This window comes from Portunus trituberculatus, chromosome 28 (assembly GCF_017591435.1).
Source record: "Portunus trituberculatus isolate SZX2019 chromosome 28, ASM1759143v1, whole genome shotgun sequence".
Taxonomy (NCBI): Eukaryota; Metazoa; Arthropoda; class Malacostraca; order Decapoda; family Portunidae; genus Portunus; species Portunus trituberculatus.
The window spans coordinates 2,085,643-2,099,769 of NC_059282.1; the positions used below are offsets into that span (position 1 = coordinate 2,085,643).

A 14,127-nucleotide genomic window follows, 5' to 3' on the forward strand; every position below is an offset into this window, starting at 1 on the left:
TTATTCCTTCCTACCACATTTTTCCGTTACCAGAATATTTTTTTTTCTTTATTTTTCCACAAAGTAATTTGGAGTTATATTGCATTCCGATATTCTTAAAGGAGCGTGTGGAGCATGCATATATCTCTCTCTCTCTCTCTCTCTCTCTCTCTCTCTCTCTCCAAATCTGAAACTACAAACAACTTTTTGCAATAATATCAATAATTCTTACATTTAATCACAGCTGGACTCGTGTTTGGTAATGAATTTTTGAGAGAGAAAACATAAAAAAAACTGCATTGATGAAGGAGAGAGGGAGAGGGAGAGAGAGAGAGAGAGAGAGAGAGAGAGAGAGAGAGAGAGAGAGAGAGAGAAAGAGAGGGAGTGGACAACCACCTCTCCATTTTCTTCCTGGGTGTGGGAACGCTCCGGCCCTTCTCCCAAGACGAAACAGAAGCACCAATCTCACGACACCCGTTTTCTATGGAAGTTCGTGACTCTACTTGTAAATTATTCTTTTGATGACCCATAGTCTTGAATTTAGTGTTTGGAATTACAAGGAACTACGGATTTATTATTGTTATTACTCTTCTCTTCTTTCCTTTCTATCTTCACTCTTTCTCGTTGGTTCTAAGTTTAGTGCGTTTTATTTCGTATTTATTTTTTGCTGCTTTTTTTTTTGTTCCTGTGAATTTTGTCTTTTTTCTTTAAATTTAATTGTTATTTCTTTTTCCTCCGTCTGTTTTATGTATTCATTATTTTTTCTTCAGTTTTTCTTTTTTTTTTCTTTTTTCCTCATCAGTGCTCTCTTGTTATTTTTTTTTCTCCGTCATTTATCTTATTTTAATTTCTCCCCATCGGTTCTGTCTCATTATTACTTTCACTTTCCTTTTCTGCCTTGCCTCATCACGTCTACTTCCCTTCTGTATGCTGTCTGATTCTCACTGCTATTTCCTTTCTATGTCTTGTCTTATCCCCACTTCTATTTCCCTTCGCCATCCTGTCTAATTATCACTTTTATTTCCCTTCTCTGTCTTGTCTAATTATCACTTTTATTTCCCTTCTCTGTCTTGTCTCATCACTTTTATTTCCCTTCGCTCTCCCGTCTAACTGTCGCTCTCACTTCCCCGTTGGTGTTGATTGGCGATCGGTGGTGATTGTGGAGCTGTGAGTGTTGCGGGAGGGATTGTGTTGACGCGACGGGTTTCTGGGAAGAGTCGGTCAATATTTAACGCACCGAATTCCTTTATGGTGGCGGCGGTGAGTAAGGAAAGTGGGGGGGGGGCGGGAATGCACACACACACACACACACACACACACACACACACACACACACACACACACACACACACACACACACACAGGAAAACATGGATAATTCTTACTCCTTTATTAATTTATCTTTCTATTCATCCTTTGTTTCTTCTTCCCGATTCGAATAGACTTGCCGAGAGAGAGAGAGAGAGAGAGAGAGAGAGAGAGAGAGAGAGAGAGAGAGGAACGGACCCAATGTCGGATATGTTCGTGGAAACTGAGGAGGGGCTTTTTTGTATACCGCTAGAGGAGAGTAGCGAGGAGGGGCACAAGGGGTGGGGGAGGATAGGAGGTTGGGGGGTTGGCGTCGAGGAGGAAGGAGGAAGGAGGAAGGAATGGGGGGCGTGGGTTTTGCCAGTACTCTCTGGCTGCAACGCTCCTTTTTTAAAGCTGCTTCATCATTTGCAGTACCTGAGGAGGAGGAGGAGGAGGAGGAGGAGGAGGAGGAGGAGGAGGAGGAGGAGGAGGAGGAGGTAAAGACGAGGAGGAAGAAGGAAGAGGAAAATGTGTTCGCTATAATGTTCAATCTTTCAACATTTCGTGCATTTCTTACATGAGCATTCAAAAATACCATAAATATCCTTTCCTTCAAACTTTTATACACACACACACACACACGCACACACACACACACACACACACACACACACACACACACACACACACACACACACACACACACACACACACACACACACACACAGCAACACAGCAACACCGCAATACCAGACAGCAACACTGCGTTCCCGGAGGAGTCGAGGGTGACATTAGCGGCGTGTTCCTGTGAGTATTTTCATCAATGTCTGGTCTTTGTTGCAGGCCGTGGAGCAGGACGAGGTGGGCCGCTGGTGGGGCGTCCTGGCACTGCGCTCCGGCCGCCTCGGTTACGTTCCCTGCAGCTATATGAAGGTGAGATTCCGCCGCGACCCTCTGCCTTTTGTCCCTTGGCAGTAGGAGTGGCTGGTGCTGATACGGATGTTGTGTGGTTGTGTTAGTTTGTTGGTTTCGTAGTAACGTGGTCAGTGTTTATTTGTAGAGGTAACCAAAGCCAGAATCTTTTGGTGTTGGTGGTAGCTGTGGGAGCTGAATGACAACGGAACAATGAAAAAGATGTAGTTGTGAAATTTATGTTAAGCAGTTTGTGGGGATGACTCAAGGGAATAAATCTCATAATGATGATGATAATGATAAAAAGTGACAGATGCTGGACTGCAATGAGGAAATTCTTGTTAATAGTCTTCCTGATAGTAGAATTAGTGATAGGGAGGCAGGGCAGACTGAATTAGAGTGATAGGGAGGCAGGGCAGACTGAATTAGAGGTAGAGACGATGCAGGTCTTGGCAGGATGTCGTGGATTGTAAACGAGAAGACAGGAAAGAGTGGAGGAGTGTTTGGGTGTAGATCATTATTCTGCAATGAAGTCTCAGTTGCCGACCATGGCGAGTGAAAGATGAGTGATTGAGTTGGACAGACAGATGTGATTAGTATGCAAATTTAAGTTATGTAATTAGAATATTATAAAGGCGGATTGATTAGACTTTATTAATGCTCAAACTTTCATGATTGTCAAGATAATGTAGATATTCATAGATTTATTCATTATTTATGTTATTTTTTTCAAAGGTAGATATATTTTGCATAGAGATAATTAACATGATATACCTCACTAATGTTTCATCTTCACTAATTCTTTAAGGCAATCTAACATTTGCGTAAAAATGATGTAATGAACACGTTCATATGCCAGTACGTAGTTTTAAGCAGTAACCTAACTTTTTTTCCCTATTCAAGCATAATTTAAAAAACTTTGATTAAACCACCCACAGAAAAAAAGTAAAGCATAAAAGGAACCTTGTATTTTAAACCCCCAAAAGACTCGACTTCTGAAAAAATACTTAAGGAAAAAGGGGCAAAAGTTGTGTGTCTGCCAGGGTAATATTTCGTCCCTTTCTTCGTCCCTGAGTTGCTGTGGTGGGTCTCCTCGTCCCTCCACAGCGCTCCTCGACGTGTTCCTCTCCTGTCTCCCTCATGAAGCCTGCTCGCAGCTCTCATGTCCCCGTTGCAGCGCGTGACAATATTTCTTCCTTTGCGTTTTAATCCCCTTCTTCCTTCGCTCTTTTCCCCTCTCTCTCTCTCTCTCTCTCTCTCTCTCTCTCTCTCTCTCTCTCTCTCTTTCTCTCCTTTCCTTCCTTCCTTCCTTCCTTCCTCTCCCTTGTTCGTTGCTTCCTCTCTCTCTCTGTCTCCCTTCCTTCCTTCCTTCCTTCCTCCCTCCCTCCCTCCCTCCCTCCCTCCCTCCCTCCCTTCCTTCCTTCCTTCCTTCCTTCCTTCCTTCCTCCCTCCCTCCCTCCCTCCCTCCCTCCCTCCCTCCCTATCTCCCTCCCTCCCTCCCTCCCTCCCCTAATCCCTAATCTTCTAGTCTAATCTTCTCGTTTCCATTGATTTACACTTCTTGCTTTTCCTTCATCTGGCTTCCTTCTCTCCATTTTCTTTATAGGGAGGTCTTCTGTGTTTCTCTATGTACCTTATTCATTGTTTTTTTTATTTTTCATCTTTTTTCCTTATTTTCCTCTTTCTTGTTTTTTTTTGTATGTTTCTTTTATTTAATTTTGTTTTCTTAAGGTTGGTTTCCTGTTTTTTTTATTTTGAACTTTTTTTACATACATACATACATACATACATACATACATACATACATATTTGCTTACTGACTGACTGACTGACTGACTGACTGACTGACTGACTGACTGACTGACTGACTGACTGACTGACTGACTAACTAACTAACTAACTAACTAACTAACTAACTAACTAACTGACTGAATGACTGACTGACTGACTGACTAACTGACTGACTGACTGACTGACTGACTGACTGACTGACTGACTGACTGACTAACTGACTGACTGACTGACCCAATCCTTCATTATATATTTTACCTTCCACCAGGAGTAACCACATCTTCCTTCTTTCCCTGCACAGTTCTTGGAGCAGCGCCACTACTGGTTGACGGTCACTGGGGAGAGGGTGAGTACCTGTGCCTAGCCTGTAATGTGTACCCTCACACCTACAAACCCACCTGTGTGCTGGGAAGGTAACACGGTCGCTCGTATCCTACGTGTTGTCGTCCTGCGCTTTCTTTGGACCTTTCCTTGTTGCCTCATACTGACCTCTACTGGGACTTGAGTTTGGTTTGTTGGGCCTTTTACTGATAGATGTTGGCTTTCTCGTGATTATCTACGTTTTTCAACATCTTCAATTTTGTATTATGTTTTCTTAGATGGTTGTGAAGCGGAGGAAAGGTAGAAATTTTAACTTTTTTTTTGTATTACGATATGTTAAGTAGTTATATAGCGGAGAAAAGACAAATTTGATATCGTTTCTCTATTTTTCGGTGTGTATTATTATTATTATTATTATTATTATTATTATTATTTTATTTTATTTATTTATTATTTATTTATTTTTTTTTTTTACAGTACCACGGTATAAATGTTAACAAAGCACCATCACCGCATTACCTCAGCAGTAAGAGTTTTGGTTATAGTTACAGTTGTCGTAGCTTCTCCTCCGCCCTGACAAGATGGTGTGGTGCAGATTTAATGTATAGTACACCACTGAGAGCCAGAAAGGTACTCGAGCTTGGTGTGTTATTTCTGGTTGTATTTCTACGCTGCAAAACCTTTAAGGAACATTCTAATTAAGCTAAAAGAAAAGCTTCACATTGTCATTAGCAGTCAAAGCATTAACGAGATTGCAACACTATACTCTGTGTCAGCGAGTCTCTTAGTAATTGTGCCACCCGAGGACACGTGAACTTGGCTGCACTGCAATTTAATGATGCCCTCATTCACTGATTGGCCAATGCATTCCTATCTCCTCTTACTATATTCCTACCTGAATTATTAGTGAGTTGTGAGGTACCAAACAATTTTCATTTGAGGAATCCTGTAGCGTATTAGTAAGGATTTTGGTAGAAACACAGCGGCAGTTTATCGTTTTTTTTTTTTATGTATAAGAGAAAACAGGCTAAGGGCAACAAAAACTGATTAAAAAAAAAAAGCCCTCTAAGATTCCAGCCCCCGAACAGGGTCAAAAGAGTTAGTTAAAAAAGAACTGCATAAATGTTGTGAAACCTTCCTCTGAAAATGAGTTCAGGCCATAGGCAGGGAGTTTCAGAGTATATGTTCAGGATGTATTTGGGCCAATGAAACATGGAGAGCATCAGTCAGCCCGTGTTTCCCTGTGCTCGTGTTCCCAGGCGGCAAAATAACTATGCCAGACAGTAACGCAGAGTTCAGGTACACATCAATACATGTTTAACAAATAAGGAATGGAGCTCTCCACCTGTTTTATAAGTACATGTTTCCGTTGAATGAGGTTCAGTCCAAGACTTGTTTTTGTTATGAGGTATTCTGAATGTTTATGTTGGCAAGAGAATAAACCAGACACAGCCAGGAACACATTCTTGGTCTTGTATTACTGTGTGTTTGTGAGTCTATGTGTCTGACTTGCCTCACTACACATGCATCTGGTTTACTGTTGTGTGTAACTGTAAGGTGCTTGTTGTGTCCTTTTCTTTATTGTTTGTTTTTGTGAGATCAAGAGAATATAAGACTGATTGATTGGTTGATTAGTTTGATTGGTTGGTTTGCTGACTTAGAGTGACTGAATAATTGATTACACGAATGACTAATTTTAGTGTTCGTCAGTTTTTCCCATAATCTTTTACATCTTTTAATATAAATTCTTTACACTTCAATGTCTTGAAAACGTACTTATGAAGCTCGGGGAATATTGAAATGGTTTTTTTTCTTCGCCTTAGAATCAATCCAAACAATTCATTACTATGGTTTTAGATTTGACAAAAGACGCCTATGTTAAAAAAACTCTAATTGAATGATAAACTGACTGATTGACTAACTAACCAATTGACTGACTGAATGAATGACTGTTTAATGGAGTGATTTAAAGCGCTGCCTCAAAGAATGAAGGAAACGCAACAACCCTCAGGAAATCTAATACGGTCACTCCCTCTCTCCGCCCTGTGACCTGCGGGGGCGTGGTGTGGCACAGATGGCATACGCGCTGCTGTGGTCTGCTTTTTATCATCACGCCAACCTGTTCTTTACATCGCCTGATTATTATACTCTCCACAACTGTGCTTCACTTAAACCTGTTTGATGTAGGTTAGCGGTTAAATTGATTCATATTTTGCTGTTTTTCGTTCGTATTTCTTTGAAGCACGAGTTTAATGTTGTCTTATCTTCCTTTTTTAGTCTATCACGAAAAGCGCTGGATATTTCCCGGTAGACTTATTAAAGCAGTTTGGTTGGTGTTTGTGTATTATGCTTCGGTTTCCCCTTTAAGTCTAGGGAAAGGACTGAACCTGTTGAAAGTTGCTAAATTTAGATTTCTCCGTTTACTATTTTAATACTTACAGTTTCACTTGATTTCTTCCTCCTGGGTAAGATCTGAACACGAAGCTACAAAAAATCAGCGATGTAGTACACGTGGTAGTTCTGTATAAAACATGTGTCTGTGTTTGCTCATATTTCACTCAATTGATTGGTTGTATTTTCTTTCCACTCTTTGACTGCCACTTAGTACACCTTTCCCTAATTATCCAGCACTCTGAGGCACCTTTATTTGTTCCATAGTGACACTCAATCCTATACCTGTGAAATAAATGCAAAATATATTCACTTCGTTGTAAACTTCCTTGTAGACTTTGCGCATTGCTTTTGGTGCTGCTAACTGTTTAGTGTCTTAGTGACAAAGTTAAAGTTTTCTATTGACTTTGCATTAGTAACCCGATTCGAATTTGTTCCAGTTGTTTATCACCATTTTTGAGAATCAGTTGCTTCCTGTCTCCTCTAGATTTGATTTGACGAGTTGGATTCCGTTAATGTTTATCTTGACTTGACTACTGAGGAAAGGATGGTGTTTGTGTTACCGCTTTTGCGTCGTGTTCGAGAGCTTGTACTGATTAATCTCCTGTACTATCGTTCATTACACTGTCTTATCATAAACCTGATTGACTAACCAGTTAAGTTCAGTACCCTTTGTTTATTTATATTTTCTTTTAATTTCAGGTTTATATTTCATTGTCATTCACAGTGAGTTGAATTGATTACTCGCCTCATATAAATAAACATTTATTAAGTTTTGTAATCAGTAAGCAGCTACAGTTGTCATTTATTGTGTTTGCTGGATGGTGCCAGTCACTTTCCTTTTTTTTTTTTTTTTATCTATAATTCGTAATTTGTTCAATTGATTCTATTTTCGTGCATATGATATTACTTCAAGTTCTCTTTGGATTTGTTAGTCTTTGATTTCCTGAAATTATCTTACAGTTTTCATTCATGAACGATTAAACTGATGACTCTTCCTGCAGTTCGTAAAATATTGGATTTGTTACTCTTTCATTTACTCATATTGCCTTATAATTTTCATTTATGCTGACCTGTAATTCGTAATCTATTAAACTGATTAGTTTTCATTCAAATTGGCATCTTGTTTGAGTGCAGATGGATAAGGTAGTTTGTCACTGCGTGTATTCCTTGGGATGAATACGTGGCTTCCCGTCACATTCCGTAGTTCGTGTTCAAGAGTAACTGGGTAAGTCCTTCATTATCCCTTTGTGCCCTACGGAGCCTCTTGAGTGGGGGAGGGTGCCACGTCACTTAGATATTTCCCCCAACAGGCACTGTTGAGTATGCTAATGGAGGAGGGCTGGGGGCAGGGCGGCTCGAGACTGGCGGCTGCTGGGTTAGCTGTTTAAAGCTGGCTGGAGCTGGCTGGGTTGGCTGGGTTGGCTGGCTGGGGATGGCTGTGATTGAATGGCTGGCTGAGGTTGGCTAGGCAAGGGCTGGCTGGATTGGCCGAATGGCTGGCTCGAGGTGGCTAGCTGGCTGGGACTGGCTAGGGTTGGCCGGGTGGCCGTGTGGCTGGGGCTGGCTGGGTTGGTTAACTAGCTGGAGGTGGCTGGCTTGCTGGCTGGCTGGTTGACTGACTGACTGTCTGGCTGGAGCTGGCTAGGACTGGTTTGGGCTTGTTGGAGTTAACTGGGACTGGCTTGGGCTGGCTGGGCTGGTTGAGGCTGGCTGGGGGTGATTGAGGCTGGCTGGGGGTGGTTGGCTGGCTGGTTTGGCTGGTTAGGGATGGTTGGCTAGCTGGGGCTGGGTTGGCTGGCTGGGAATGGCGGGATTACCTGGCTGGAGTTGGTTGGGTGTGGCTGGGTTGGCTGGCTGGGGGTGGCTGGCTTCTGGCTGGCTGGTGGACTCTCTTACCTTTGTTTGGTTTGGAGTCACCGCGGCCACATAACCTTTAGTCTTTCTTTTGTGGTCTTTTTTCGGTGTAAGCTTTCAAGGGTTTTGAGTCTATTTTGGCAGGATGGTCTTATTTTGTCTCCATCCTTTATTATGTTTTAGTTCGTGTAAGTGCATTTCTATCTTTTCTTTGAGGAGCCAAAATGGGGGAATTTCTGAGGTCATTTTTCGTCTTCAGTGTTTTAATCTTTGTGATGTGTTTTGAGTTTTATTTTCGTATTTTCTTTTATTTATTTATTTATTCTTAATTCCTTTATAGTCTGAGTGTTTTGTTCTCTCACGAGTCTGCACAAGGATAGTTTTAAAGTAATTCTGGTGTCTTTGGTCTTTGTGATGTATTTGAATATTTTTATTTTGTCCTTTTTGTTTTATCACCTTTCGTCTGTGTTTTGTTCTCTTAGGAATCTTCGCGGGGAAAGTCTAAAGGTTCCGAGCGTTTTGATCCTTTATGTGATGTACTGTTTAGGTTTTACGAGCGTGTTTCAGATGTATTTTATATCTCATGCTTGGTGCTTTTATACCCGGTGTCTTTGAGGGCTCAGAATTCACGAGGGAAAGATAAAATAGTGAGTTTCCTGAGCTTAATGTCTTCAGTGATTCAAAATTCATGACCGAGAAATATCAATCTTCAGAATCGACAATTTTCATGGTGATTCTGAACGCAGCTGTGTATGGGATCGAAATTAATGCGTAAGGTAGTTTCATCACCATATCTAAAATACCTAATATAGTATAGTGGAAGTTCCCAGAGTTTTCAAGGGTGGTTTTATAATTCCGTTTCTTTTTTCTCATGTAAGAGGGGAAAACAGGCAACAAAAATGATAAAACAAAAGGGCCCACCGAGAAGCCAGTCGCCGAAAAGTGTCTTGAGTTACCCAAAGGAGTGAAATAAATATCTTCAAACCGGTGACAGTTTAGCAGTGACTCCGATTCTTTGTAAGGAAGAACGCGCCATGGTAATCAGACTAATCATCTCTGCGGCCTTTATCAATAATGTAAGGCGTTTCAATGTACGGGAGGGGCGGCGGTAGATGTCCAGCGCCGCACCACACGTGTTTACATTACCGCGCATCGTCCTTGTTTATTGAGTGGCCATGTTAGTGATGTTCGTCATGTCACAGCGCACTTATCTCTTGTCTTACGTAGCATTACTGTTATGATCGCGTAAATCCATTCTGCCCACACGTCTATTTAAAGTTTAGTGGGATATAAAGAGTGGTGTTTATGGTTCCGGTGACAGATTAACAACATTTCTGCATTACTAGCAGGGGAAACTCTTGAAAAGCCAGCCAGTCATCTCTGTGGTCTTTGAAAATCGTTGTGGTGAAGGAGCAAACCATTTCTGAAAGGAACATGCGCTGTCAGCGAACGCGCGCACACACACACACACACACACACACACACACACACACACACACACACACACACACACACACACTCTCTCTCTCTCTCTCTCTCTCTCTCTCTCTCTCTCTCTCTCTCTCTCTCTCTCTCTCTCTCTCTCTCTCTCTCTCTCTCTCTCCTTTCACGTCCATGCCATAATGAGGGGCGCCAGGACTCCCGCCTTCAGGTACGGCCGCAAGGGAAGGGTGATGATGGGCTGAAGTGTCGAGAGGCGGAGAGGAAGTGTAGCTGTAGCAGTGCGGCAGTGCGCGGGGGTAGTGCGGCGGTGGTGGCGGCGGTGGAGGTGGTGGTGGTCATACTGTCACTCTATATTGGAAGCGACTGGACCGTGAAAGGCTTGATGAGGAGGAACCTTTAGTATAGAGGAGGATATTCAATTTTTTTCTCTCTTCCTCTCCCTTCTTTTGCAGATCGGTTGGATGGTTACACGTTTTTATTTTTTTCCTTTTTTTTCGTGTAAATTTGATATTGTATTTTTTATATACATTTCTGTGTGTGTGTGTGTGTGTGTGTGTGTGTGTGTGTGTGTGTGTGTGTGTGTGTGTGTGTGTGTGTGTGTGTGTGTGTGTGAGAGAGAGAGAGAGAGAGAGAGAGAGAGAGAGAGAGAGAGAGAGAGAGAGAGAGAGAGAGAGAGAGATTATTATAGGTTTTCTTCCCTCAAACGCGTAAGAGTAATTACAGTATAAGCTACGTAGTTTTTTTTTTTTTATTCATATATTTGGTGTAACGCTGTCATTTTTTTTTTTTTACTTCTTTGCTACAGAATAAGAACGACAGTAATTCGTCCCCACCTGGTTAGATTTTTGTTTCATCTCATTTTTTTCAGTTTCCCAGTACAAGACGGAAAGAAATGCCAGTTTTTTTCTTGTAAAGTTTTGCAGTTTTATAGATTTTTCCCTTTTTTTTCTCAACTCTTCACCTCTTTGCTACAGAACGATAAGAATGACAGTAATTCGTCCCCATCCAGGTATATTTTCGTTTCATCTCATTTTTCCCACTTTTCCAGTACAGAAATACCACTTTTTTCTTCTAAAGTTTTGCAGTTTTGCCATTTTTCTCTCACATTTTTTTTCCCCACCGTGTATTTAAGTCGTTACGTTTTGCGGTTACAACTTCCATCTTCCTCACTTCCCACTACTTCCCACTTCTCGGAGGCTTACAGCGCTGCGTGTCCGTCTTCTCTGAGCCTTTGATCCTTGGACTTGTATCAGGACTCCCCACGGGGCCACTGGGGATTACCTTCACTGGGGCGAGGGAGCGAAGGAGTGGTGTGAGGCGCGGCGTGTTTTGGGTTATGGAGTCTTAAAGGTCCCGCAGACTCCTCCGTTATCCTCATATTTCATCCTTTCGCGGCTTTACGACCTCGGCAGACCCTTGGTGGTGGTGGTGGTAGTGATGGTTAGGGATTAGGGCGCCGCAGGGAGTAGGTAGGTTAGGTAGACAGATAGCAGGTGTAAGGAGTAGGGTGAAAGCACCCACTCCACAGTTTTACACTTCATAAACTTTCACTTCGCTGTATTACGTAAGAACATGTTATGGTGAAGTTTGGGAGTGTGGCGTGTGTTAAGCCCGTATTCTTAAACACTGGGCTCTCGTGAGGACTCTTTTCAAAGGCTATAAAGATGATAAATCGTGTTCTTATGGGTGTTTTCTCTTTGATGACGCAGAATCCTCAATAAACTATCAATAGAATCATAAAAACGTCCTTGAAAACCACAGTAGCTTTCATTACAGGTTGTTAAAGGTTGTCAAGATGAAAGGAGAGACTTGAAAATGAGCTGTTGTGTTTTTGGTGACTAATGGGAAATGCACCTTTACTGAAGAAATGTTTGAGTAATATGTAGAAAAAGTGAATTAGATTAAAAACTTACCTTGTGTTGTTTAGAGATAACATGGAAAAAATCTAGCGTGGAAAAGAATGAACTAATATGAGGGATAGCAAGGAACTTTCCAAACGGTTTACTGAATAACTTTTACTGAAATCACACACACACACACACACACACACACACACACACACACACACACACACACACACACACACACACACACACACACACACACACACACACACACACACACACACACACACAGTTATATGCTTCAAGATAATCAACTTTGTGGTTTGTAATTGTCAACTGATTGCTTTTGTTTGTGTGTCTGTCTGTCTGTGATGCTCTTTGTCCTTTGTTGTTGTTGTTGTTGTTGTTGTTGTTGTTACTCGATCTCCGTGTGAGGCATATTTATTAATTTACTTATTTTATTTATATTTTAATCTTTTATCCAACTTATGTATTCAGATAATCTTATTTACGTACCGTGGTGGTAGTAGTGTTGGTGTTATAGTAGCAGTAGTAGTAGTAGTAGTAGCAGTAGTAGTAGTAGTAGTAGTAGTAGCAATAATAGTAGCAGTATCACCATCACTAACAACATTGCTATAACCATTACCATAAGAAAAATAGACAGTACTTATTGTTGGTGTTGTTGTTGGTAGTGGTGGTGATGGTGGTGGTCTTGTACTTTCCCGGTGCCTGGTCAGAAGAGGAATGTGAGCCAGAAAGGTCGACGCCTTGAACTGGTGACCGGTGTTAGATTAAGACCTCTGTTCTCTGTTATTAAGACTATGTTGCAAAAAAGTGGAGGTAAAATTGCGTTCTCTTACCTTTTACCTGAAATGCCTCCACAGCGATACATTATTTTCGTATAGCCTCGCGTAAAAAAAAAAATGTAAAAAAGGCTAATGTTTTACGAGTTTAGGTATTAATTCTTTGTAGCTATTATTTTTATTTTCATTGTTGTTTTTCATGATGTTGTTTTCTTCTTCATGATGTTTTCGTGGCGGTGATGGTGGTGTCTGCATCACTGGCAAAAGGTGAATGTCTACAAAAAGGATTGCGTAAGACAAGAAAAAACAGGGAAATGATAAGAGAAAAGTGTGCAAGTGTTGGTGTTTTTGTCTTGTCGTTGTGGAATTATTCTGTGTTTGAGATATTTTGACTTAATGTGTGTGTGTGTGTGTGTGTGTGTGAGAGAGAGAGAGAGAGAGAGAGAGAGAGAGAGAGAGAGAGAGAGAGAGAGAGAGAGAGAGAGAGAGAGAGAGAGAGAGAGAGAGAGAGAGAGAGAGAGAGAGAGAGAGAGAGAGAGAGAGAGAGAGAGAGAGAGAGAGAGAGAGAATTTTTGACACATCATGGAGATACTTTGTCTATTTTTTTCTCTTTTAGTGATTACTATAAAACACACACACACACACACACACACACACACACACACACACACACACACACACACACACACACACACACACACACACACACACACACACACACACACACACACACACACACACACACACACACACACACACGTTAAAGAATGATAAAACAAATAGAATAGGGTTGCCTTGATAATGCTATGCAAATATTGTTTTTACATATAAATTGTACGAGTCACTCAAGGATTTCCATCACTTTCACCTCTTGACCTGTCTCCATTAGTGCCAATCTAAACAAACCTAGAAAAAATAAATACAAATGAATGAATAAGAAAATCGAGGCGTAGTTACACAAATATTTAGTCGTACCAGTATTAATTGCCTCAAAGAATCATTATATAAGAAACAACATACATTTAAGCTTATAAGATACACAGAAGCATGTCATAACCACCCTAACCTCAAACTAACCTAATTAATTGTAACAAAACCTAACCTAACCAAACCTAACCACCAACATCACCACCCCTGTCACCACTCACCTCCTGTCACCACCTAGCCCAGTTGCAGGTGTGGTACGTACCTTGTTACCTGTTTGTTTGTAGTTGTACCTTTGCTAGTTACATTCACTACCAGTTTTTAGCCATGAGCGACCTACATAATAATTTACTTTGATGGTTTAAGGACAGAGTGTGTGTGTGTGTGTGTGTGTGTGTGTGTGTGAGAGAGAGAGAGAGAGAGAGAGAGAGAGAGAGAGAGAGAGAGAGAGAGAGAGAGAGAGCGCCTTATGGTTTAGGTCGATAGATCAGATGCGATGCTCTTTTAAACAATTATCTCTATTGGTCCTTGCCTTATGGAGTGTTTGAGTATTTATCTGCTCTCTCTCTCTC

At 41.3% G+C, this 14,127-nt stretch overlaps 1 protein-coding gene across 2 annotated transcripts in view; it reads left to right on the plus strand.

Annotated features, from left to right (window-relative positions):
* The window catches only part of LOC123510239 (G patch domain-containing protein 8-like), a 140,663-nt gene that overhangs the window by 4,686 nt on the left and 121,850 nt on the right, over positions 1-14,127 (plus strand). For both annotated transcript variants that reach the window (XM_045265199.1, XM_045265196.1), the window contains exons 2-3: positions 2,113-2,202; positions 4,274-4,318. In XM_045265199.1, coding sequence (XP_045121134.1) covers positions 2,113-2,202; positions 4,274-4,318 — 135 coding nt within the window. The remainder of the gene's footprint in view (positions 1-2,112; positions 2,203-4,273; positions 4,319-14,127) is intronic.